This window comes from Crassostrea angulata, chromosome 3, assembly GCF_025612915.1.
Source record: "Crassostrea angulata isolate pt1a10 chromosome 3, ASM2561291v2, whole genome shotgun sequence".
Classification (NCBI taxonomy): domain Eukaryota; kingdom Metazoa; phylum Mollusca; class Bivalvia; order Ostreida; family Ostreidae; genus Magallana; species Magallana angulata.
Window position 1 is genome coordinate 44,634,189 of NC_069113.1, and position 25,011 is coordinate 44,659,199.

Genomic DNA, 25,011 nt, shown 5'->3' on the forward strand with positions numbered 1-25,011 from the left:
CCTATGTTTATTTTGAAAGCATTTTAATTCTCTTGATTCATTGTCCCACTTGAGACATTAAAGTACAAATAAATAACAAAACTTAATAAACAAAAAGTTAATACAAGTTCATTTTGTAGGTAACGCAAGGAACATAGGATAGATTAATATAAAATGTATGGGATTAAAATTTAGAAGATTTTAGCCAAACCATTAAAAGTAAAAAAAAATCATACTGCTGTTAAAAAATTGATAGATTATGGATAGATTTTATTTTGATTAACATTTTAAGGCATGTACTTTGGGGTTTTTTTTATGTGATAAAAAAACAGCAGTCAAAAATTTTAAAAAGCCTTCCTCGTTTAAAAAATGATCGGGTTCGACATTTGCCAGTATTTACCAAACAAAACGGCTGGATTGACGCCTAACATGTCAAATGTCAATGTGGCAAAAATTGTGGAGAAAAGGTGACCAACAGAAGGATGAAGACAAAGAGGTAGCTTTGTGTATTCTGTAAACAGTCAAGATTGTTGATAGGTTCATTTTGAGTCTCCTTGAAATAACGAAAAACACGGGTTATTAAATGAAAATGAAAGTACATGTAGATCTGTAGACAGGCTATATAACGTATTTATTTTGAATCTATGATTGAAGGATGTGCATGTCCCTGAAAAGGAGATGAAAAACGAATTGGTAACGTTAGATCGTACTGGGCAACGTTGGTCAAAATGATTTCATTATTATGTCTTAAGTTTGTAGGCCTACATGTAATTGGTACAATTCATGTATATTGTACGTACATGTACATGTATACTTGTGTGACTCTGAATCATGATCATATGCTGTGTACATATCTGACAGTTTCCTGGCTCTTTTTTTTTAACGATTTTGATATTTTACTAGTCAGGAAGTAAAATGTTAAAAAAAAGCCAGGAAAACCTCAGATATTTCGGACTAATGCAATATAAATGAACTACATATGAAGTTAATTTTTTTCCAAGTAAGCCTACCAGTTCCCACCCTTGCAATGAATCAAACATCTCAATGTACCAACTACATGTACCATGCAGCATTAGAGGGATAACCAGAACATGTACTTGGCGGAAAACAGTCTTAGACTAGTATATTTTATTTTACCATTGTGTAACAGGTTGTAGAAGAGATTGAAGGGGAGGAGACATGTAACCCTTACACAGAATTGTATTTCCTCCAGCACCATACAGATATAGTGCGCCATCTGTTGGTAATTGATGATAGAAGGTAATTTATAAAATTTTGATTTATGTAGTTTTTATGAGAGTTTTTCTTCTTTGTAAAATTATGAGCTTAATTTGTGAGGTGTTTGACGTATTCTGTACTATTTTTTGCAAATTATAGAAAAAACATTTCATTTTAACACAAGTTAAAGGAAGAGTGTTGTGTATTTGTATATTTATAACCTGATGTTAATACATTGTTCTTTGTTTAGATGTGTATCAGCTGGTGATGATGGGGTGGTGGTTGTATGGGACACACAGGTATAAGAATTTTAGCAGAAACAATGTACACTATCATAATGAATTTCTATAAATGTAACTAATTTCTCTCATTGATAATTACTTGTGAGTTGTTTCAAAAATATGAGTACAGTCAAGCTTTGTTATCTTGAACCAAATGGGACTGTTTAAAAAAACTTCAAGATATTTGAGTATTCAAGATATCGAGGGTAAACTTCTTTAAAGAATAAGTGGTTGGGACTTACAAATCACTTCGAATCGAACATATCCATTGTATTCAAGATATCTGACGAGTGTTTGAGATATTGAAGTTCAATTGAATATTTTAATTTGTAGCTCTGTATGAAGCTGTCGTTTTTTGAGGCCCATTCTAGACCAATCACATGTATGCTATCCATCGATGGGAAGAACAAAGATTCCAATTTGCTGATTACAGGGTCATCAGATAAACATATCAAGGTATAAAGAAGTCATTTTTAAAGAATTCATTTCATGAAAATTTAATGCATTTTCTATCATGTTATTTGAAGTACCATGGGTGATAAACCTTTAAAGGCTGGTGATAACAAGTTTATGATATAGAACATTTTTAAAAAAACTTAATTGCTAACAAGATTATATTACGGACTTCAATTTTTTTACTTGATTAATTTGAAGTTTATTAAATCAAAATGATTTGTGGATTTTGTTTCCTCTGGAGTTAATTTTATTGGATGATGTATTGCTTGCTTAATTGCGCTTTCTTTCTAAATCTCTCTCCTCCTCTCTCTTTTTCTCCCTCTCTCTCCATATATAATTGTATATTTTATTTTTATCTTCAATTAAAAGTAGTGAGTCATTTACAGTAATTGACTGCAAACATTTGGTATGCAGGTTTGGAACATTGACCAAGGCAAGTGTGTTCAAGATATCACTGAACATGGAACTTCTGTGAAGGTAAAGACCATAGAAGATATTCTGTATCATAAAATTGATAAGGTACACTTCAAATAAATGTGATGGAGCACATAGCTCAGGTGGAGCACATGACTCAGTGGTCATGGGCGTTAGGCCAGTAACCAAAATGTTGCTGGTTCAAACCCCACTGTGGTCACTTGAAGTTGTGCACTTAGACAAGGCACTTTATCTACATTGTCTAAGTCCACCCAGCTGAAATTGGGTAACGGCTTATGCTGGGGGGGTAACCTGCGATGGATTGGTGTCCCACCCATGGGACGTCAATGACTCTCACCCCCTTAGCACCGCGAAAACTGGGGATAAGCACCGGCCTTATGCGCCTTCATGGCATGGAGAAGGACTTAACTTAAGAAATAAATGTGCTGTTATTTCACTTCACTATTTGTCCCATTAAATGATTGAAAGACTGCACAGAACCTATTCTTCTCCTTTTAGTCTTTGCATATTTGTGCAAGAGGAGTAGAATCTGACATTGAAGTTGTAAAACAAGTGTTCTCCATTTGTTGGACAAACATCAGACTCTTACTTGCTAGATAGGTGTTCTATAAGAATTAGATGACTTCTTTCAATTTTGAGATCATGAGGTCAAAATATTGAAGGGTCAATAGACTAAGTGTTGTCCATTCAATATTATGAGAAGCCTCTTTGCATGATGGACATCACTCCTGGTGCATAGGTATGCCCAAAGGAGACGATGATTCCTATTAATTTTGAGGTCAAAGTACTGATGTTGTATGCTGAATGTTTTGAAAATCCTTTGGTTAACTTGCATCAAACTATATGTATACTGTTATATGTTTTAAGATATTTCTTGCTTTTTTTCAAGTTTTAATTATACATCAAAATGATCTTTTTGGTAGTGCCTGCTTCCTGTCTTGGAGAACATGTTTGTATCAGCAGGAGAACAGCTTCATCTATGGGGAGAGGATGGGGCCCTTTTGGACACATTCCCTTTGGATAAGCAGGAAGGTTAGTTCTGAATTACTTTCATATCTGACTAAACTCTTAACAGTTTAACAGATCACATTGCCAAAAATCATTTACACATATGCAAGTACATGTACAGTGGAGCGTCAGTTATCCGGAAGCTTTCTTTTCCAAGTCCAATCATCCGGTTAGGTGAAGCGTCCGGATACTTGAAATGTGTCTATTCACGGTTGTCATGAATGATGATGTATTTGTATACAATGGCTCCCAGTGTTGATACTAGGTTTTTTTGCCTTTCATACCATATAGCAACACATGCTGGAGTTGTCTGTTGATATGAACGTTTTTGAATATAAAGAACTCTGCTTTATTTTATTATTTTGTCATGAAATATTAACCAGACAATAATGATAACCGAATCTAGCTAAATTCTTTGTGTCCAAGTGTGATATGTGTGAGATACACTGTTGTTCGCAATTTTCCAATTTTTGAAAGTGATTTGGGAAGTCAGTGTGTTTGTACAAGCTACTCATGAGGGTCTAGCACGTAAAAAAGGTGTGAAACTTAATTGACAGTGGTAATCTTTTGTACTGAGTAGGGTATCATAAAATTTTACCGTCCGATTAAATGAAGCAAAATTAGTAGTAAATCAGTGTTTTGTGGTAAAACAGACCGTCCGGATCCGGAACGCGGAATTCTGGATAAATGAGAAAAAATAACGTAAAAAAAAATCTGTTCCCAAATAAATTAAGTCGTCCGTAAACTGAAGCATCCGGTTATCTGGCGTCCGGATATCTGAGGCCCCACTGTATATAACGGTATATGCTTTAATTCAGTTCTAATATAATGCTCTTTGATCATGAATGCATGTAATGTAACTTAAAATGAATGCTTTGAAATGAATACTCTGTTCTGAAATAAAAGTTGGTTCTTGATATTTGTTTTAGCTGACATTTCATTGTTGATTTCTACAAACCTCAAGAATGAGAGATTTGTAACAGCATGTGACAAAGAACTCAGTAAGTCAATTGCCTAATCCTAATGTTTTAATATTTATTCATAAAAATGCTACTACATGTAGTTGAAATGAACTGTTCACATATTTTAAAGAAATATCCCCTTTGTGTTGGAATAAACTACCAGTATTCATATTTAAAGAAATATCCCTTTAGTTTAGGCATGTTTATGATTGTAGAATTGGTACATTGTAATTTTAAAAAATTTCATATGTACATGTATGTTATGTACATGTATGTATAAATAAAAGAGATTAAGCATTTTGAAATTTGCTTATATTAGCTGTGTATTCCATCAAAGACCTACTAGATTTGAATGAAACAAGCTACAGGATTTGTCAGGATAAGAGACTGCCCGAGCACCTAGAGGCCATCAGAGCGCTCGTACCTGTCTCAGGTGGGTTTATTTTGTTCTTATGTTCAACTCATGTACAAATGCAGAAGTTAAAGGAACAGTTCATACTCCTAATGGTCTGATTATTTTTCAACTTTATTGTCAAAGGCATTTTGTTTCAGATTTTGCAATTACAGGAAGCTTCAAACAGACTTATGGATGCATTACCTCAAAATTTTGTAATTTTTATTGAAATTTTAAATAAAATTGGAGTCTAATTTTCATTCACGCAATAAATTCCACAATAATATCATGAAAAATCCAAACAGTAAGATATTGAACGACAGTTAAATAACATACTAACATCAAATGTTTGATGATAAGTAAAACTTGTGATGCTGAGTTGTCTGTGATGGTGGTGATGAGTGCTTAAAGATAATCCAATTTAACATGCTAAAAGATCTCAATCCATATCGCTATTTGGAGGTTGTGACATGCTATCATAATTTTATTCAGATAAGTTGTTTGCCAGTGGTTCACTTGATGGCACAATATTGCTCTGGTCATCGGAAACATTCACACCCTTGAAGAAGCTTAACACAATGGCCGACTACAAGGGCAAAGCAAACATGTACCCATACAGTGTGCAGTATATAGCTTGTGAAAACCAGGTATAAAAATCTGATTTTCTTAGTTTTAAAAATTCAAGTTTGATCCATCTTTTACCATCTAAAGTATAGTAAGATAATTTCTGTTCAAACAATATTTTTATGTTCATGAACCAATGAATTGTTCTTTTGAAGATGCAGAACAAGCATTTTTAATTAATCTCCTTATAAGCTAGCAGTAATGTGCAGATGAGAATTGTATGCACCTTATAAATTCCAAATGTCTATAAACAGAATTTGTGTTGGAAGTTTAGAATGATCTAAATTCTCAAAAATGCAATTTCAATTCACAAAAATTTAACATCTGTTTTAGAAATATCTGCTGGCAGCCATTGGTTGTGGTTTTGCTCTGTTTGACACTGTGTCCAACACTCTCCTCTGTCGGAAGGTGAAAGCTCACTACTCCAAGGTCACCCAGCTGACCTTTGTCTGTGATGGGTAATGGTTTAATTGTATTGATAATATTTTCAAGGTCAATCAAATAACATATTTTGTCAAGGTCATTAGCTGACCTCTGCCTGTGATTTTTAAGTGTTAAACAAAAGAGTACTGAATCAGAGAAAGTTATATCTGAGTTACACCACAGAAAATATTTTCTTAACACAAAACCATGTTAAGCACATTGTTGTCATTTTTGCTAATTTGATTTTATAGTCTGTTGCTGGCAACATGTTCAGAAGATGGCAGTATACGATTGTGGGGTCAAAAGTCCCACAACCCAGGTGAACAGTTGGCTGTGAAGGCTTCTATGGGTCTCAGTCCAATAGAGAGATTTCTGGACATCAAGTGAGTCTGTACTCTATACAATTCTGTTTACTCAATGCATTTACTTGTAAACAATATAAGTCTTATTGTGAATCAGGGTATTTAAAATTTTCTATTTCAAGTCCAGGGTTTATGAATAACATTTATATATACCAGTATATTATGCAAACAAAAAAAAGACTATGTGTTCCTTGCATATTCTTAATATTTAAGTGTAAACTGGTAATGAAATTGCATATCTCAAATTTTTTATTTCAGTTTTGGTCAGTTGCACCATAGTAAAAGTCCGGACTATTTTCCGGAGCCAGTTCTGCTAGGGGAGTGTCTTGGGCACTGTGGCTCAGTCATGGTGAGTAGAGTCAAAGCTTCAAGAATCGTAGATCTGCAAGACTATGTTACTATTTCTGGTATTCCATATGTGACTTAGCTAGTGGGTAACATATGTGTATACCAGTATAAAGATATACTGGTGTCATTATGTGTCTTAAAATTGTAGTCTCACATAACTTTTTGTTTGTTGATGTGTATCAATGGTAGTAAAAAATACTTTGTTAAGAATTTTGTTTCCACATTTTGACAATGAGAAGTCAAGGTCATAAACAGCTGTTTGACTTTTGTTATTTATGTCCTGTTGTCACGGTCAATATTTTTCTAATGATTAAATCAACATGAATTGACTTGAGCAGTTACACAATATGAGACCTCGATCACTGCATTCTCCCTCCTGGTTTTTGTTTGAGTATTCTTTTATACTCTTATGTCATTTATTTTTGCAGAGAATAGTTGACCAAGGCCTGGAGGGAATGTTGTCTTGTGGAGGAGACCATCTGGTCATAGCATGGAAGGTATAAAGGCATTTTTCTTTACGAGAGATAGAAAACCTACAGAATCTCACTTGTATTTAAAATACAAGAATTTACAAAGTTAAAATTTTCCCAGATTCATGTGATGCAGTAGCGATATTGTTTTACTTTTGCAGAACAGTGAGTTGCAGAAAATGAAAAGAAACCAAGTTATACAAGAAAAAGTTTTAAATCCAAGTGTTATTGTTTAAGGCATTCCAAATATTTTATCATTTGTTTATTCATTCTGTGATTTTTTCATACATGTACATATATAGGTTTATATTCCTGTATAATTAGCAGTAAATCACTACTGGTATTTGTTTTATGGATATATATGGGTCATTAAAATGTCAAAAATGTTAATCATACAGCAAATACCCAAAACAATTTTTAATAGGTGCTGTTGTTGTGCAATATTTATATGTTTGTAAAAACTTAAGAATTAATAAATGTGTGATAACAAAGAGGGTGTTTTATACTCCTTATAACCAGGATGTAGGGAGAAATTGTAATTTGTTGTATTTGATGTTGAATGTTGTATCAAGATTTTCCAATAAAGATATCACCGGGCTGGGAGAGGCTTCAGGTACATGGAATTACTGTTTATCCATGGTCATAACTATTTTATTATTTGTAGGGTCTCATCTTATTAGTCATTAAGTTTTACAAGAGATTTAAGCTTACTAGATAGATTCCTAAATGGGGAAAATCGCAAATGCGGGTTATGTATTTTTCCGCAAAGCCAGGCTGCTACCTTCATAATTGCATGAATCACCAAAGAAAGCATTTTATTGTTTAAATGGTTACAACTCATTCTGAGCCTAGTGTCATAAGATGCTGTGAAATTAAATTGTTTGCCTGGCATGATACCATACATATTATACAGTCATGCAATTTAGTAGGGTTCTGTGCATGAACATACATAGAAATAAAAGAGCGACATGTTTTCAAACAAATATATAAATTTATTAATTGTTGAAAACACTTTGGCACTTAAACATAAGTTATATATGAAACTTTTCAATTAAAAAAAATATATATATTTAAGTATGTTGAAGTGATGGTCTAGTTCTTGCTTCTCTCTGCTGACCCACTGCACCAGCTAAACAATTTCAGCAATCGTTTCTTCCACGATTTTCTTTCTTTTTGTGGTTTCTGTATAGCAAAGTAAAGGAAACAATATTTATAAACTTACATATCTATTGCATGCATACAGCGTATTCAATTTCAGGAAAATGATACTGTTTTAACACTTAAGACTTAGGACAGTATATACCTTGCCGTCCTCCATTATTCCGTTCCCATCTTTTTGTGACGCTCCGAACATTTCACAACAACCATCTTCTTGCAGGTTGTCCTTTATGAAAAAAAAAAGATTAACATTTTACATTCTAGATAGAGGTGTTTTTGTCATTTTCATTGTTTATTCATTTATTTTTATGTCTCGTTTGATTGTGTTACCTGCGTATCGTCTGCGTCCAGTCTGTAAAAGGACGCCACGCGGTCATCGGCATAATGTTCCGAGCTTCTTGTCTGTATGAGGGTAAAACAAATGTTATGGTATGTTGTAATCATGACTCGGTCTCACTATTATCCGTTTCAATTTAATTTTAATATCATATAAGAATGAAAAATATGAACCTTTGGGGCCTTGATGATCCTTAACTTGATCCTCTCTAGATCGTCTTCGGCCTCGTGTTTTAGGCCGACAAGGGGTCCCAAATCCTGCAAAATCAAATATGTAGTATTACAGTAATTATATTAAATGTACCGTTCGTCAAACAACTACATGCACTGATTCTGGAATTTTTTTTTTTTATCAAAATAGTTTTACCGATTCAGGAGTTCTCTCCCAACGCTGTATTTCCAGGGTTTTCTGTTGAAAATATAAATCATAGAAATATTATAATCAATTTAATTTAAAAATGTTGCCATCTCAAATAATTTGCGGAATGGGGTAAAAATAAGAAAAGAATGGCACAATTACCTGTAAATTGATGCCTCTTCGTTGACATAAATGGTCCATAAGTAGCAGTTGAGTCCTAGTTTTCGCCATCATCTAAAACGATGAAAAAAAAATAGCAAGGAACTTCGTCAGTACAGTGAAACTCATATAAACCGAGGCTGGTGATTTGGATATCCCTTAGCAAAGAACAAATAAACTAAGAATTTTTTAATTCTTTAGTATGTATCAGTAGACTCACGATTCTGTGGTATCTCTCGGCCCGTTCGCCAATGTAAGAGAGGGGTAACTCTCGAAACATTTCAGGCGTGGGGGACTGTAACAGTAAAGAATATAAAATATTATGTAGTAAAATTCATTCACTCACTGGTTTGACACATAATTTATTAGGTTTCCATGGTAAATACACGGATAGCATTAAAACTGTTCAGACGAATAAGTTCAAAAGATTCATCAAGTATCCTTCCATACACTGTCAGCTTTTCTGTAGACAAATACATCTTTATCCATAAACTCGAATCACGTCAGAAATACATGGTGTGTAAACTGGTAAATCACATAGATGCGAGCATGATATGATTTGATAGGTAAAATATAGGCCTCATGAAACAGCACAGAAGCTCTAATGATTTTGAAAAAAAGTTGGAGTCTCATGTAAAGAAATACATGTACTGCAGTATACATGTAATACGTGTATATGACAAAACACATTATGATAGTAAAATGTGCCATTAATGATACACTATTCTAACATCAAGGTATTCAATAAGCTAATGATTAACCAAATTTTGTTGCACATAAATATAATCATGAGCATACCATCAACTTGTCCGAATTCAGTCTTCGCAAAATATCTTTATCGTCTTGCTCCATTCTCTATTCCTTTTCCATAACAAACTTGTGTTTCTTTGAAAAGAATAAATAAGAACTATTTTTTTTTTAAAAGGCATACCCAAATCTTATTTGTACTGTAATACATTCAGTATGATGCTCTTTTGAGCTTTGCTAACCAAAAACGTACCTTCAGTTTGAACTGTGCTTTCTTACGTTGTGAAGCTGCAATTCCAATTATGACGTCACTCGATTAACTCTGCGACGACATACGAATGTGACGACATAGCGTTGTGACGAAATAATGTTGTGAAGAAAAAGTAGATCTTCACCGATATTTTTACGTTCCACGTATTTAGAACCATTTTAACAAGACCTTGAACTTCCAGCAGGGCGTAGCTATCTATTCCCTGCGTCAAAAAAGGTTAAAAATGACGCGGTTTCAAGCGAAATACATGAATGTACCGATGGCGTTTACGTAGTCTTAGCTTAAAGAGTCTCGCTCCTTAGGTTTTAGCCATTTTGGGGTCACCTCTAATCTGAAAATTCTGCATCACATATTAATTCTAGTAGTACATGTATATTTATATTTTACAATGCCAAATTTTATGAATAAAATTGTTTAAATAAAATTACATTTTTACAGGGTTTAGTAAGGGAGTATGTTTTGTGACGGAAGGTTTTCAAAAAGAAAATGAACAATTTTTATAACTCAATAGTTTTAGAATACTGTTACTTTAGCTTCACAGTTTTCAGCGCAGACCAAACTTCTAGATAGTTTGTGTATTACGATATATTCAAGATGTTCTGAAAAACATATTTGAACAATATTTTGATATTTTTATCGATATATTTTGGCATATTTAGCTTTTATTTCATAGAAGTTAAGAAAAAATTAACTACAATTTTGGCCTAAAATTAGCTTATTTCATGCTATATCTCAAATTTTTGAGATGTGACCCCTACTTTTTTTACTTTTACATGAGACATTAAATGTATGTCTAGTTGCATGCAAAGTTTTGGAAAGATGACATAAATAATATTTTTGTATTTGCGTTATATTTATTTATTTATTCACCAATCAAGGGCCCTCAGGGGGCATATACATTTAAAAAAAAAATAATAATAATAATATCATGATAATGTGATTACTCCAAAAGTTTGTAATAATCTTAACACCTGTTGTTAAGGTTTTTTAAAACTTTAAATTTGATATTACTTTTTAAAGCCACTATGTAACAGAGACACTTATTGCCTCTGCAGGGGTTTGAACCCGCGTCCTATGGCACGCCAGTCCAGCACTCTACCGATCGAACTAAAGGGTTAACCCACTAGCTAGAGCTAGTAGGAATGGCATATACCTGACTCTACCACAACTACATGTGTTAAACTTCATATTGTATCAAAATCAATATTAAATAATAGTTCAGACTATTAATATTTTCCATCCCAAATTTAAATAAATTAGCGTTTTAATCCGCTTGACGTTAAATTTAAATTCTGTACAATTTAATGTCATTTCTTTAAGTAAAGGGCCATATTTTGTACTTTAAGTTGTAGAAAATTAAATTATAAGGAATACGCGGTTTATAAAGCGTAAACTGCCCCAAGTTATGTTATAATCGTATAACTTAGAACTTAAATTCATTCTTGAAGATAATAAGTTACAATATATTGGCCAGGAGTTTTGTCTATTTTTGACTGATAAAATACATCTGTACCATTCCTAGTCTCTCTCTCCCCCTCTGTTTTCTCTCTCTATCAAAAAAAAAGAAGGTAATATTAAACATGTTTTTGACCTCTTGTTTTAATTGATGTCAATTGAATATAGGCATCCAGCTTACTTTTCCCTACCCTGAGTGATTCAGGTGACCTTAAAATTATGACATCATATAATGGATAGGGCCTATAGCACCAAAACTACAATCTCAAAACATATTCAATACTAGATCTTGACCTTAAATCAATGTACCGGTACAAACAATATGCATGTACCTAAATATACAGATACATGTATACACATTATCATTCATGTCTTTGTTTTCAATCAATAAAAACAAATTTGATGTGCATGTGTATAAAGAACTTTCAATTTATTAGCACTATTCAGAAACAAAAAATGTTTAAACACAATTTCAATGAAACATCTCTCAAATAGTTAAGAGTAGTTGACAAAATGCAAATAAAGCTTTTTTCAAACCATGTCTTAGTAATGGAATAAAATCTTGGATTTTCTCTTCTACTAGCATATATAATTCCAGATAGAGAAAAATCATACTGAATGGAATGTTTAAAGAAAATTCACACAATTTACGCAATTTTAATATACAAAGCATGCAAGGTTTTAAAAATAAAAAAAATAATAGGTCAAACTGTGCAGTTATTTATATCTACAAGCTTAAAGCAACTAATTCTGATAGGCAGTAAGAAATTCTGATTGCGTGTACATGTAGAAGCAAGTAAATGCATTAAAAAGATATAAATATTTCACGCTAAACACCTTTTCAAGAAAAAAAAATGTTCTTTCACTCTTTCAGCGACTATGGTAAACATGAACAAAAATGAGTGACAACAGGCCCTTTTTTGCAGGATTTGTTAAATATCCGGTAAATGAGAATATGAATACATGAAAATCACAGTAAAAAAAATCACAGAATATTACATCAATACATTGAGAAGTATATATTTACAAATACATAAAGTAATCTCTATAATGACTATATATATGTATATTATTTAAACACATAATTTGGTGTTCTTCACAGGGTATCTTGACAAATTTAAGTTCAGATGGACATCAATAATAATTTGAACTCATCAAAGCTGTCCAAGAAACTGAGAAAAGGAGAGTAAACACTTAAAAAAAAAAGAAACTAAATTTACGTATGTGTATATATCAGAACTGACAAACTCCCTTTATTAAGTATTCATGTATAAATGCGTCTTTCTTGTCAACAGACAGGTAAACTGTGTCCTCTTAGGTTCCATTCTCTCTCTAGTATTTACACAGGTTCATGTATAGAGTACTCCTGGGAACAATAGCCTGGTCCATTCACTGCCTCAGCAGGGAAACCCCTCCTGGAAACAAAAATATCACACACATGTACATGTAAACCAAAAATGCCATAATCATTTGGGATGAAAGTAATAGATTCATAACCCCCAATAAGTGAGTCTGAATTCAAATACAGCATGCATGTACATGTACTGTAAATTCCTAATTAAACGCGAGGAATTAATATCCGCGTAAAATCGCGAGGAGCATCCTTCGCGGAATTTAAAATCTTGCCATTAATATTTTCTGAGAGTTGAAAACTAGAAGAAATAAGAAGAAAAGTTCAACATTCGCGATTTTATATTCTCGCGATTTGATACAAACCAGCAGAATCGCGAAATTAAGTACTCACGTAATATAAGGAATTTACAGTACTTCTATATTTACTGGTATATGTACTCTGATCATTTTGAGACATACATGTACATGTACTTTGAATTGTACTTTAGAGTAATAATAATTTGAGGTGAGATAATTTTTGCAGATCATCCTCCTCTCCTATGAATTTATCACTAAAACAAAGTACATGTATGAAACATGTTATTTAATATGAGCACAATACTAACTTATTGAAATTTCACAAAAATTTGGTCCCCACAAAATAAAATGACTGCACAGTACATCTGTGACTAGACAAGAGTGGCTCCTTACTTGATCATTCTACAGCGGTGTTCCTCCAGTCTTGGTGCTGCAGCGGTGGCATCCTTTACATTCTGGGCACTCCACAAACGCTCAGCTACCACAGAGGCCCGTGGCCTAAAAATTACAACATAGAGACTTGTACATACACAGTATTGTCTACCCATTACACAGAGTGTTCATAATCTGACCAGAGAGACATTTATCTATTTTTAACACTGCAATTATGATCATATGTCTTGAAACATTTACTAATTTACTAAGTACAAAGATTTTTTAAAGCAACAATCACTTTATTTATATTAGATCCTATTTAGTATGAAGCACTACACCACTACATATCTGGTAGAAATGATAACAGACGAATCACTGGTGTTGGAAATAATGAAATAATCTATTTTAGAATTCTAATTAATACAAATAAAAAGTAATTTATAAGTTTAAAAATGATATACACTGATTAAAGACAATCTTCTAGCTAGGGTATATGATAAGATAAAATTATACAGTAATACAAAGTACATTTTACAGTTTCACTTTCTATATTCATGTGATATTGCTGTGGAGCTATACCTCTGTGTTTATGAGTATCAATAAATCTGACTCACCACGTCCTGGAGAGGACGTTAGTGTTGTCCACATACTCGCCCCACATACAGGTCTCTCCTCCAATCACAAGCTTCTTTTGCTCAGCAGTACCTAAAGGGTTAAGGTCAAAATAATGTAGCTCATACTATTGTCAGAAAAACAAACCAATTCATATACCGGGTAAAAAAATATCATTTGAAGAACATCTAATAATATTTCTAAATTATTACTATACTTGTCTATTTTAATGTCAAAGATTTATGATAAATTAATATAAATATGATAACAAAAAACTTTTAGCAATGAAAACTGTGTTAAAATACATAATGTTAATAAAAAGATTTCCATATAGATTTAAAGGTATACATTAATGGCAGACAAATGATAAGCAACATATAATTTTAACAAAAAAAAATATTTTATAGACATGCTTTTTTAAGGACCTGACAGTAATAACGGTACAAATTTAAATATTACCATTGGATGTAAATGAATAAAATTATTCAGCATTTATAAATTCATACCATCCATCTAGATATATCATACCATTGAAGTTATAGGGCTCACAATTGTAATATTTTGGCCAGTCTGATCCGTAGGAAATGTAGTTAAGATACCAACAGGAAGACAAGAGAGTTTTATAGCCAAGGGAAGTAATTTTGCTCATCTCGTTTTGATAGCCTCCCTTCCAAACCTCAACGACTGTGTCTGGCCTAACCTTTTAGAATTCATAAGAACACAAAAGAAAATGTATTTGAATTGATATGTAACTATGTTTGTAATGAACTCAAGCTTGCTGGTATTTAGATGAAAATGCTTAATTACCAATACCAAAAGTAGCATGTAATTACTGTACATAGAAGCACATATTTTCGTTGGGTCAAAATTTCATTGTTTTTAAACCAAATAAACTTTCTTACGTAATCTCTTTGCATTCATTAATACTTGGGTGAAAAATTCCTCATGGATTTAATTTCGTTGATATATACTGCCAATGAAAATTAAATCCTCAACGAATATTTCTGCCACTACAGTATATATACAATCCATAACAAGCATACTGGGGTAGATATTTCGTTTATATGCTCTCCTGGTTAATGACTTCAATGGTAAGATATACCGGTACATATCGTTACAATAACATCCCTACATGTAAACAAATATGTTTTTATTTTTTTACTCATGGAACTATTCACCCTATTCAATTTCCACACATTAAAAACATGCAGGGCTAGAAGCAAGCACCACTTAACCAAGCTAATTAGCATCATAAACTACAAATAGTCAACAAGAAATGTATTGGAAATTATCATAAGTGTTCTCCATGTGACAATATTTAATAAGATCAGCTTTTTTTTTTCAAAGTACAAAGGAAACACAAATGGGTTCTCAGTGAACAATACCTTCGTTCGTCAGTGGTTTGACCTTGTGACTTCAAAATTAATCCTCTTAAGTCCAGTATAGTTTAACCATAAACTTTTGACCAAATGACCTTGAACCAAAGCCACATCATTATACTTTGTATGGATACGATCGCACCAAGTTTGGTGTCTGTCTAGCATAAGATTCCCAATATATGAAGTGGACATCAATTTGTCTATATGTCAATATACCGAGTCATTTGACCTTTGACCTATGGTACTTATTGTTCAAGTTTGATGTCTATGTAGTAAAGAATTTCAGGTTATTCATCAGATAACACCTACAGTCTACCATTCAACAGATGCAAAACAACATGCATTATAAAAGCAGCAAGCCAACAACAAGAGCAAAAGTACATGTACTAAATAAGTACCAATAAAGTTGTGTGGATCACAATTATAATATTTCGGCCAGTCTATTCCATAGGAGATGTCACTAAGATACCAACACGAGGACAAGAGAGTTTTGTAGCCACGGAATGTAATTATGCTCAATTCTATGTGGAATCCACTCTTCCAAACTTCAACGATCGTATCTGGATTCACCTTTAGAAAGATATATCCATCAGTGTAATGCCAGTTGTATACCCTGGTCTTTGATTATGATAAACAACATCTCTCAGAAAAATTGGATATTTGCATTAGGCCTAGCTGTTAACTGATATCCAACATGGAAACAATAGAACCAAAATACAGGATCTTACTGTGTTTAGAACAACCCAGTCTTACATATACATATACTCTTAGTGTGTTGAGGTCACATCATTGTTGCTTTGCTATTTTGAATTTGAAGTTATTCAAAATCAAACTACAAAAGGATTTCTTTTTCATTTTTGATCCAATTTGTTTTTCAAATAAAAAACATGTAGGTATAGAAACTTCAATGGTATGATATACATTTATTGTCTGAATGTTGGCCACTGCAGTTTACTTATATTAAACTACTAATGAGTAAAAATTACTGTAAAAATTTGGCTGAAATGAAAATGGAAGAGTGATACTGGTGACAGAAGACACAGTGTGACAACTTTATGACACCATGTACACAATTCATGCAGTCTTGAACATGTCATTTTGTCAAGATAATCAGTTCAATGTATAACAAAGGCAAGTTTCATCATTTAGTATCTGTTATGCAGTGGCATTGTCTATGAATTAATTTGCACTAGTACCCAATTTCCAGCATATGAAAGATCAATATTCCCAATCCAGAGAAGCAATTAATCAGCCTTATTTATTAAGTCATGCTTTTTAAAGTTTATAAAGTGAAATAAAAATGTTGAATTTTTACCAAAAAAATCATGGGGGTCACAGGAATAAAAAGCCGGCCACTGGACTCCATATTTGATTAAGTCTAAATACCAGCATGCTTGAAGTACTGTTCTGTATCCTTTCAAGGTTGTCAAAAATACATGATACAGGTATGCCTCGCTCTTATAAATCTCTACAATCGTCTCCTTCGAAATCTGTTTGCATATACATTTAAATAATTAGATGGATGCCTAAACATATCGTTAGTTCAGAAAGGACTATATATGATAAGGGCCTAAAATGGCCCCCTAAAATGAACATCATCATTTTACTATCATTCTTTGTTTTCTTAGTACAGATATATATGTGATATGTTTACATAATATTCATTTTGATTTAAGTGCCCACAATTTAGAAATATGATATTGTAAAGACAACCTTTTCCCGCCATTTTTGCATTTTTAGCGTAAAACAGCTTGTTTTCAAGCAGTTTTTCCTTCCGAAAACATAGAGCGCATTCTTGAACAAATAAAATATTTTAATCAGAGATGTACCTAGCCAAGACTAATAAGTGACAAAAAAATTTTCCTTGTTCAAGCATGCGCTCTATATTTCCCATTCGTAAATAGATAAGAAAAATGTCAATTTTTGGCTGATTTTGATTAAATTATAGAAATGGCGTCACTTCTGACGTCATTTACTGCCAGTGTGTGCAAATAAATCAAATAAATAGATGAAAAATATATTTTATATCAACTCTTCTAAAAAATTAGTAAACATTTTATTGTACCCGAAACACTTTAAAAATGGCGAATTATGGGGGCCAAATTTAACTCTTATCATATATAGTTCTTTGTTTTAATAACCCCTAAACACTGTATCTAGATGATTTTCAGTTTATTCCTTTTATAAACTTTTTGAGCAAGAACTAACCATGGATAACTGTATCCAGATGATTTTCAGTCTATTCCTTTTATAAACTTTTTCAGCAAGAAATCTTACAATCTTAACATTCAGTACTGTAGATTCCTTATTTTACCCCGTGAGAACTTAATTCTCCCATACTGCAGTTTTGAATCATATCGCTAATTTTAAAATCATGAGCCCCAAACTTTTGTTGTGATCTCAAAAAGTCAACAACTGTCAGAAAAAAGGTGAGATTTAAAATTTGCAAGAGATATTTAATAGCAATTTTACACATAATAATTCCTCTAATTAGGAATTTACAGTACACATTAGGTTCGTATCTCAACCATGTTGGTATTTAGAGTCAATGTGTTTTTGAAAATTTTTCCAACTGAACAAGGCTTAATGCTTATAAATTAGCAAATCCTGCACAGCTCTGCACTGTTAAAAGGTTGTCAAAGGCAATTCATTATCCAGTGAGATTCAAACTGAAGACAACAGTGCCAGTGCACACAGAATAAACAGGTGTCTGGTACAGATTATGATGGGAGCGATGGAGATAAATTGTGAGAACTACTTGGGAACAAAGTACATGTAATGCATACCTAAATGAGATGAAATTCTGTTATTTTAGCCTTGAAAAATTTAGGACAAATGAACTTCCACAAATTTTCTGTTGATGTCCTATCAGTGACGTTTATAGAGAAAGATAAATGTAAATTATTTATTGATTATATACTGCACTAAATGAATGATTTTTTTTAATTAAAAAAAAATTCTATTGATAATCAATGTGTCAAAAATGATTAATTCAGTTGATGTTATCATAAAACAGTTTAGATATGTAAATTATGAGCAACTAGTGTTAGATACAATAGTAAGGAAGGAGAACTACATGTATTTAAGATGAATACACCCAGTGAATTCCAATCCACTATATAAATCCATACCATTGAAGTTTCCCGGGTCACAAGCATAAAAAGCCTGCCATTGTACTCCATATTTGATTAGGTCTAAATACCAGCATGCTTGAAGTACTGTCCTGTACCCTTTCTGAGTAGTCAGGTAAACATCAAACATGTAACCCTGATTTCTATATATCTCTACAATGGCTTCCTTCGATATCTGTTATATTATGCAATGTATTGAATATATAAATACATAATAAAATATAGCGAAAAATAAATAAACATGCAGTTTTGTTATACAATTTTAAAAAATTGTTTTTTTTTTCATTAAGGCATCTTAATTGATCGAAGAGTTTAAAATCTTTAAATAAAATAAAAAAAATTTCAGTACACTGTTTCAGAAAAGTTTTCCTGTACACCATTTAGGTCAAAAATAGATTGTATTTGATTTAAAACTCACCTTGGCTCCATTGTCCACTACCTCCTGCCAGATCATGTAACCTTTCTTGACCCCACTCACAATATCTAACAGTCTGCAAAACAGATTCAAAAGTATATAAATGTAATTTGTGATTGAGAACGTACTGTTTAGTACATGGTATTTTTTGCCACATGAAATTTTCACAACTCTTCACATGCATATAGTTTCACCCATCAAGAATTTGCTAAAACACTGTTGTGTTTTTAAAGAGAGATAGAATCATTTTAACAAGGCCTTGGACTTTCATAAGGATGTAACTTTATTTCTTGTCTCAAAACAAGTTCAAAATGATGCTGGTTTTAATTGAAATATACACTGATTGCATAGTCTTAACTCAAAAGCCAAACAAATTCTGTTGATTTCAAAGAGCCATAGCTGAATGGCCTGCAATGAAATAGACAGGCCTACCTCACAATGCTGTTTGACACAACTACCCAAATTCCAAGCTCTTGTTAAAATGGTTCTAATATGAGACATTGGAAATCCCTCAGTCTTAAATTCACCCGAGGGCGAAAGGGAGCAAATAAAACGAGGACAAATATTTCCCTGTATACAATATATAATGCATGCATTCAATACAAGCAGCACAAATAAAGTATTTTTTGTAATTTTACCTTTGCATGTAATATTCCTCCAATTTTGCATAATCAGTTCCAAAGTCCTTTTGTTTCATAAAAGCAGTAATGTTTGGATTACTTTTCCTTTTAAAATAATATTCAATAGTTTATTTCATTATGTGATCAAACTTTAGTGCACAAAAGACAACAATTAGGAAGAATTCATAATTTCTTAAATGACTGGCAACAGTTACACATTAATGTAAATATAATTAATTACTTTTTTGCATAATATTTACAAATAAAAAAATATCATACACATTTATGCAAATTTTCTGGGAAATTTTAGTTTATACATGTAAAAAATGTAGCAGAGGTAAATATCTGCTGAGTACTCACCAACAGTCAAAGTTGACTTCATCACCTCCCAGGTGAACGTAGTGATCGGGAAACACTTTGGCGATCTCAGTAAAGAATTTGGAGAGAAATCCATAGGAGGTCTCCAGAGACGGGTCTATGGGTCCGTACTGACCATTAGGCTTACCACTGGAGTAACACCTTGTAAGGAGGTCTTTAATGGACTTGCCCCAAGACTGAGAGTGGCCTATATATATCAATACAGAGAAATAAACAACTGTGAATTCATTTATGTACATGTAAGCATTATATAAATATGTCTGTAGTTTTGCATGGGTTGAAAGCATTTAGAATATTTCCACTTCAATGGTTTTACATATAATTAACAAGAGATATTTGTAAAACACTTATGCCCCCCTCACTTGGAAACATCTGTGAAGAAAATGAACAGAAGCTATAGATAATTGAAATTTTTCTACGTCCAAGGGGCTTAACTCTGTCGAAAATTGATTGATCATAAGCAAAATTGAACTTGACCTAGATATTAGTATGAAAAACCTGTTTACTAAATTTCATTTCATGCATCCTCTACGAAGAAAATGAACCGAAACTGCAAATAATTGGAATTTTTCTATGTCCAAAGGGCTTAACTCTGTCGAAAATTGCTCGATAGAACCCAAAATCGAACTTGACCTAGATATTATTATGATAAACCTGTATACTAAATTCATTTCCGTACGTGCATCTTTTGCAAAGAAAATGAACGTAAACTAGAAATAATTGGAACTTTTCTATGTCCAAGGGGCATAACTCTGTTGAAAATTGCTCGATTGTACCCCAAATCAAACATGACCTAGATAATATTATGATAAACCTGTTTACCAAATTTCATTTCAATATGTGTATCCTCTGCGAAGAAAATGAACGGACACTGTTGGTGGACTGACTGACAGACCAACCGACAGACAGACAGTAGCAAAGCAATATGCCCTCCCTTCTTCGAAGGGGGGCATATAAATATATAGGATTTTAGATTCATCAATTCAGTATTCCATATGAATTAAATGAGGATGTCAGTCTGTCATAATTAAGATTAAATTTTTTGAATCCGCTTGAAAGAACATCCAATATATAATCACATAAGAGTGACCTTTTATTGACATTAAATACATGTTAAAATTTTATATGAATAGTGCAGCAGCAAAACTACATCAGCTATAATTTTATCATCGCCAAGAAAAATGTGTAACTATACCTGGTGAATCAAATTCTGGAATAACTCTTATTCCAAGAATTCTGGCAAATTCTATGATTTCTGCTATTTGGTCCTGAGTGTATATATGTTTAGAATCATATGCTCCCTGAAAATATTAAAAGATAGTTCATACATGTTACATGTAAATAGAACTTCACAAACACAATTAGTACTGGTATTTTAGGAAATACAGTTTTGAAATCTTAAGCAATATGTCAGAAAGAAATTCTAGACCATTCATTAATTTGCAAGAAAAGGCATACCAGTAATTTTAAAATCACTGATTTTGTTTGGCAATAAAATGATGCTTATGATAACATTACAGGTGAATTCATGCTCTGTAAATATAGGTACAATTTTTTATGTTTTTAATTACATCTTTGAAGTAAAAAAACAAATTTGGTAAACAAGTATACCTGGTATGTAAATTCCCCTTGTGACTTCTAAATACAGTTCATTCACATGCAAACCAAAGACTCACAATCTGTTCTCACAGGTCGTTTTTTTTAATATTACATCACTGATACAAAACTTCACATTATTAAATATTTACCATAGTTGCCATATCAGGGAAGTTGTTACTAGTGTAGGGGAAGGACTGATCGTCAACAATGTGCCAGTGGAAGACATTGAATTTACTCTGAGACATGGCAAGCTGAAAAAATAAGGATTATCTATACATGTACATGTAGTTTTAAGATATTAAGATATAAATTAAGATTCACTAAATATCTACAACTAAATATAGTTTTTCAATAGTCACAAAGCAAATGAAAATTGTTTAACTGTTAATGCCTATTAAATTATTGCATTATATTTTATTGTTTGCCATTTTTACAAAAAATTGAAACAATACATGACTGCAAGTATGTTCTTCTAACATTTTTTCAATTTTGTAATTCTGTATAATTTTTCTTGATCTGCTTTGTTTTACTTCCCCTACTTCTATAATAGTTTACCAGGTTTTGTTTGATGATGGAAACATCCAGGAAATGTCTGGATGTGTCCAATAGAAGTCCTCTGTGCTGGAAACGAGGGTAGTCAACTATTGTTGTACCATTCACTGTGAACTACAAAATAAAGTAAAGCAACAGAGTAGTATACAATTTATATCATTGTACAATGTATATTATCCCTTCATTTGATACATGTGCACATTCCTCTGCTTAAAAGTTTTTAATCTAAGTAGTGGAGAATTTATTGATATGAAATCATCGGCATGCTATCTGCACACATCTATATTTTGACAACCATACTTGACATAAATATAATTCATACAGTTTCCATTATTTGATTTTAAAATAATCAAAGTTACACTTTGTAGCTAGAACAGCCTCATTACAGGAAAAAACTGACAGTAAAAGAAATTAAGCTGAATAGTCGGGAAAAAAAGAAAATATGTGTTGTTAAAGAATTAAATTAAAAGTTAAATATCTTAAGTTCATACCATATCTTTACTTTGTTGCAAAACAAGCTGACTGAATGTTTCTATGCCCCGCAAGGCACCCCAGACACTGTTAGAGTTGAGAGTAGCTCCAGATGAACTAATGGTCAGGTTATCTGTTAAAATCCATTAAATCAGTTGCTATGTAACAGTTCAATAAAATTTTGAAAATATCATTATTTACAAGTGATATCTTTGTAATGCTTTATTGCATCCAAACTTACAAGTAAATAAAATGTAATATGTTTGCAAATAGGACTTTTACAAAATAAATATAATTTTTCAAGAACCCAGTTATAGGTATATTATGTCTGTCCCAAGTTACTGCTTCTGTCACTTAATAATGATTTTTAATAAAAATAAACATAACTATCAATGAAGCACAATTCAAATCGATAAAAGGGAAAAAACTCCAAATTTTCTTCATTAATACATTGTCTGTTCATCCCAAGAAAATTTCAAATGAACAAAAACAAATGTCCTACAGAGATTCAAAGTGGGAAATATTTACATCTTATCTCCATTTGGAAGTACTCAGGAATCCTTGCATCATTTTTTTTAATGTTATCACCTGGGATAATTAATGTTGTTTGCATTGCAAAATCACTGTTGATTTTCTATTTTGGGTTGTGTATTGAAACCTTAAGCAGTAGAAAGGGCGTTTCATGATCCAGATTATTTGCATTCTAGTGAATGCATGTAGTTTGGGCCCAAATATATTTATGATTATAAGATATTACGCAAAAAGTTGTGAAAGCAGTACTTGGGACAGAGTATAGTAAATGTATTGTCAGTTCATAAACTTACATGACTCATCCATTCCAAGGTAAGGGTACCGATCACACTTGTTTTTGACATTGACATCCAACTCTGTTAGTGAGCCCGCTTTAAACTTGGGATGAAACTTGAGAACCTCCTCTCTGAATCCAAAAATTATTGTCTGATAGCGGAAGAAAGCGGATGACAAAATATCGCAGCTCTGTCCCGTGGCTCTGAATTTAAATGCATTCCGATTGATGGTAAACGTGTCGCTTGTAGAAGAATACTGCTGAGGCATGGGCCATGGCATGCCATTAGATGCTGTGACCGACACAGTTTCCCTCTCTCGGTACTCCCCATTGCTGAAAACCAATCCAACAATGCAAGCAAAATGATAGAGGGCGAATGTCCGCGCCATGTTGAGATTGGTCACATGAGTAGTTTCGCGTCACATGACATCGATTGGTGAGATAATCAGTCGATCCTTGTATCATTCGAGCTACAGGTTGGGTGGATTCTGTATGGGCTTTATATACATGTTTAAAAAATCAAATTTTATCAGAAGAAATATTAAGGCTATGGATCATTGAATACTTAAGGCGTCTCAATCCTTGATGCTTTTATGGTTTAATCAATAGGCCTATAATCATTGTTGTTTAAAGCAGGCACGTAGCATCGTTTTTGAAAGTGGGGGGGGGGGGGGGGCAGACTCATCCAAAAAATCTTGACAAGCAAAAAAAAAAATCCTTGATGCTTTTATGGTTTAATCAATAGGCCTATAATCATTGTTGTTTAAAAGGACAATCATGAGCGTACAAGGCCTGACAAACCCCCCGTACCCAGGATTTTGAAATGGCATATGAACATATAAAAAATCTTTATATTTGAAGCTGTGCATCAGTACATGTACATGTATAATATCGAACTGCATTCTCTTACAAATACATAATATACAATCATGCGCGGATCCAGAAAATTTTTCCAGGGGGGGGTCCGAAGGATAATTGTGTTTGCCAGGGGGGGTCCGAGGCATATTTTCGCGATAATTTTACTATGTAAATTTAATAAATTTTCATTTTCCAGGGGGGGTCGGGACCCCCCCGACCCCCCCCCCCCCCTCTAGATCCGCGCATGACAATAATGCATGTACATGCACTTGCTACTTATCTCCTTTGTTTTATTTGATGCTTTCTAAGCATTACAGCATGATCTCATATAGATCTGTGCTAGCGCTATTTTTATCCGACATTGTGTGTACAGATTTTGAAAATTGCGTAATTGTTGTCATTATATAAATGGTATTAGATATTTTTTTTCATAATAATCCAATAAAAAAGCAAAACATGTTTTACTTAAAAGCAAATGAATTAAAAATAAAACGCTATCTACTGGTATACGATTCGAACACCCTTTTCATGGAGAAGGATGGATTATGCGCCTCCGCCTATCACAGTGAGCTACGTTGACACATTAGAGTACGTGTGAATGAATTTAGCTCTTTGACAATTATTACTTATTAATAAGTAAAACGTTTTTGCGAAAATCACGAATTTGACCCATTATGGGTCTAGACTCCATTTTAATAAATCAATAATAAAAATCAATATAA

The 25,011-nt window shown here is 32.7% G+C and overlaps 3 protein-coding genes across 7 annotated transcripts; 1 reads left to right on the plus strand and 2 right to left on the minus strand.

Annotated features, from left to right (window-relative positions):
* Positions 1-370: 370 nt before the first annotated feature.
* Positions 371-7,576, plus strand: LOC128178743 (WD repeat-containing protein 41-like). The gene is made up of 14 exons (XM_052846051.1): positions 371-475; positions 1,130-1,239; positions 1,448-1,496; positions 1,812-1,934; positions 2,349-2,411; positions 3,293-3,401; positions 4,307-4,378; positions 4,659-4,772; positions 5,226-5,380; positions 5,691-5,815; positions 6,032-6,163; positions 6,401-6,491; positions 6,919-6,987; positions 7,122-7,576. Exons 1-14 carry the CDS (start codon positions 416-418, stop codon positions 7,194-7,196), a joined length of 1,347 nt encoding a protein of 448 aa, XP_052702011.1. The 5' UTR covers positions 371-415; the 3' UTR covers positions 7,197-7,576.
* A 142-nt stretch (positions 7,577-7,718) lies between these two features.
* On the minus strand, positions 7,719-10,792 carry LOC128178744 (uncharacterized). The gene is made up of 8 exons (XM_052846052.1): positions 9,770-10,792; positions 9,192-9,266; positions 8,975-9,046; positions 8,822-8,863; positions 8,629-8,712; positions 8,449-8,520; positions 8,264-8,344; positions 7,719-8,142 (listed from the first exon to the last, which is right to left on the minus strand). The coding sequence occupies exons 1-8, from the start codon at positions 9,821-9,823 to the stop codon at positions 8,053-8,055; spliced, it is 570 nt and encodes a 189-aa protein (XP_052702012.1). The 5' UTR covers positions 9,824-10,792; the 3' UTR covers positions 7,719-8,052.
* A 1,057-nt stretch (positions 10,793-11,849) lies between these two features.
* On the minus strand, positions 11,850-23,849 carry LOC128177117 (beta-hexosaminidase subunit beta-like). Of its 5 annotated transcripts, none has more exons than XM_052843680.1 (12): positions 23,451-23,848; positions 22,647-22,759; positions 22,159-22,269; positions 21,753-21,854; positions 21,200-21,305; positions 19,987-20,191; positions 19,645-19,731; positions 19,010-19,082; positions 15,859-16,030; positions 14,084-14,174; positions 13,488-13,592; positions 11,850-12,859 (listed from the first exon to the last, which is right to left on the minus strand). In XM_052843680.1, the coding sequence occupies exons 1-12, from the start codon at positions 23,818-23,820 to the stop codon at positions 12,784-12,786; spliced, it is 1,611 nt and encodes a 536-aa protein (XP_052699640.1). In that variant the 5' UTR covers positions 23,821-23,848; the 3' UTR covers positions 11,850-12,783. The 5 variants fall into 5 exon arrangements, with proteins under 5 accessions (XP_052699640.1, XP_052699638.1, XP_052699637.1 ...); XM_052843678.1 differs by lacking the exon at positions 15,859-16,030 and adding an exon at positions 16,776-16,950; XM_052843677.1 differs by lacking the exon at positions 15,859-16,030 and adding an exon at positions 18,592-18,766.
* Positions 23,850-25,011: the final 1,162 nt, after the last annotated feature.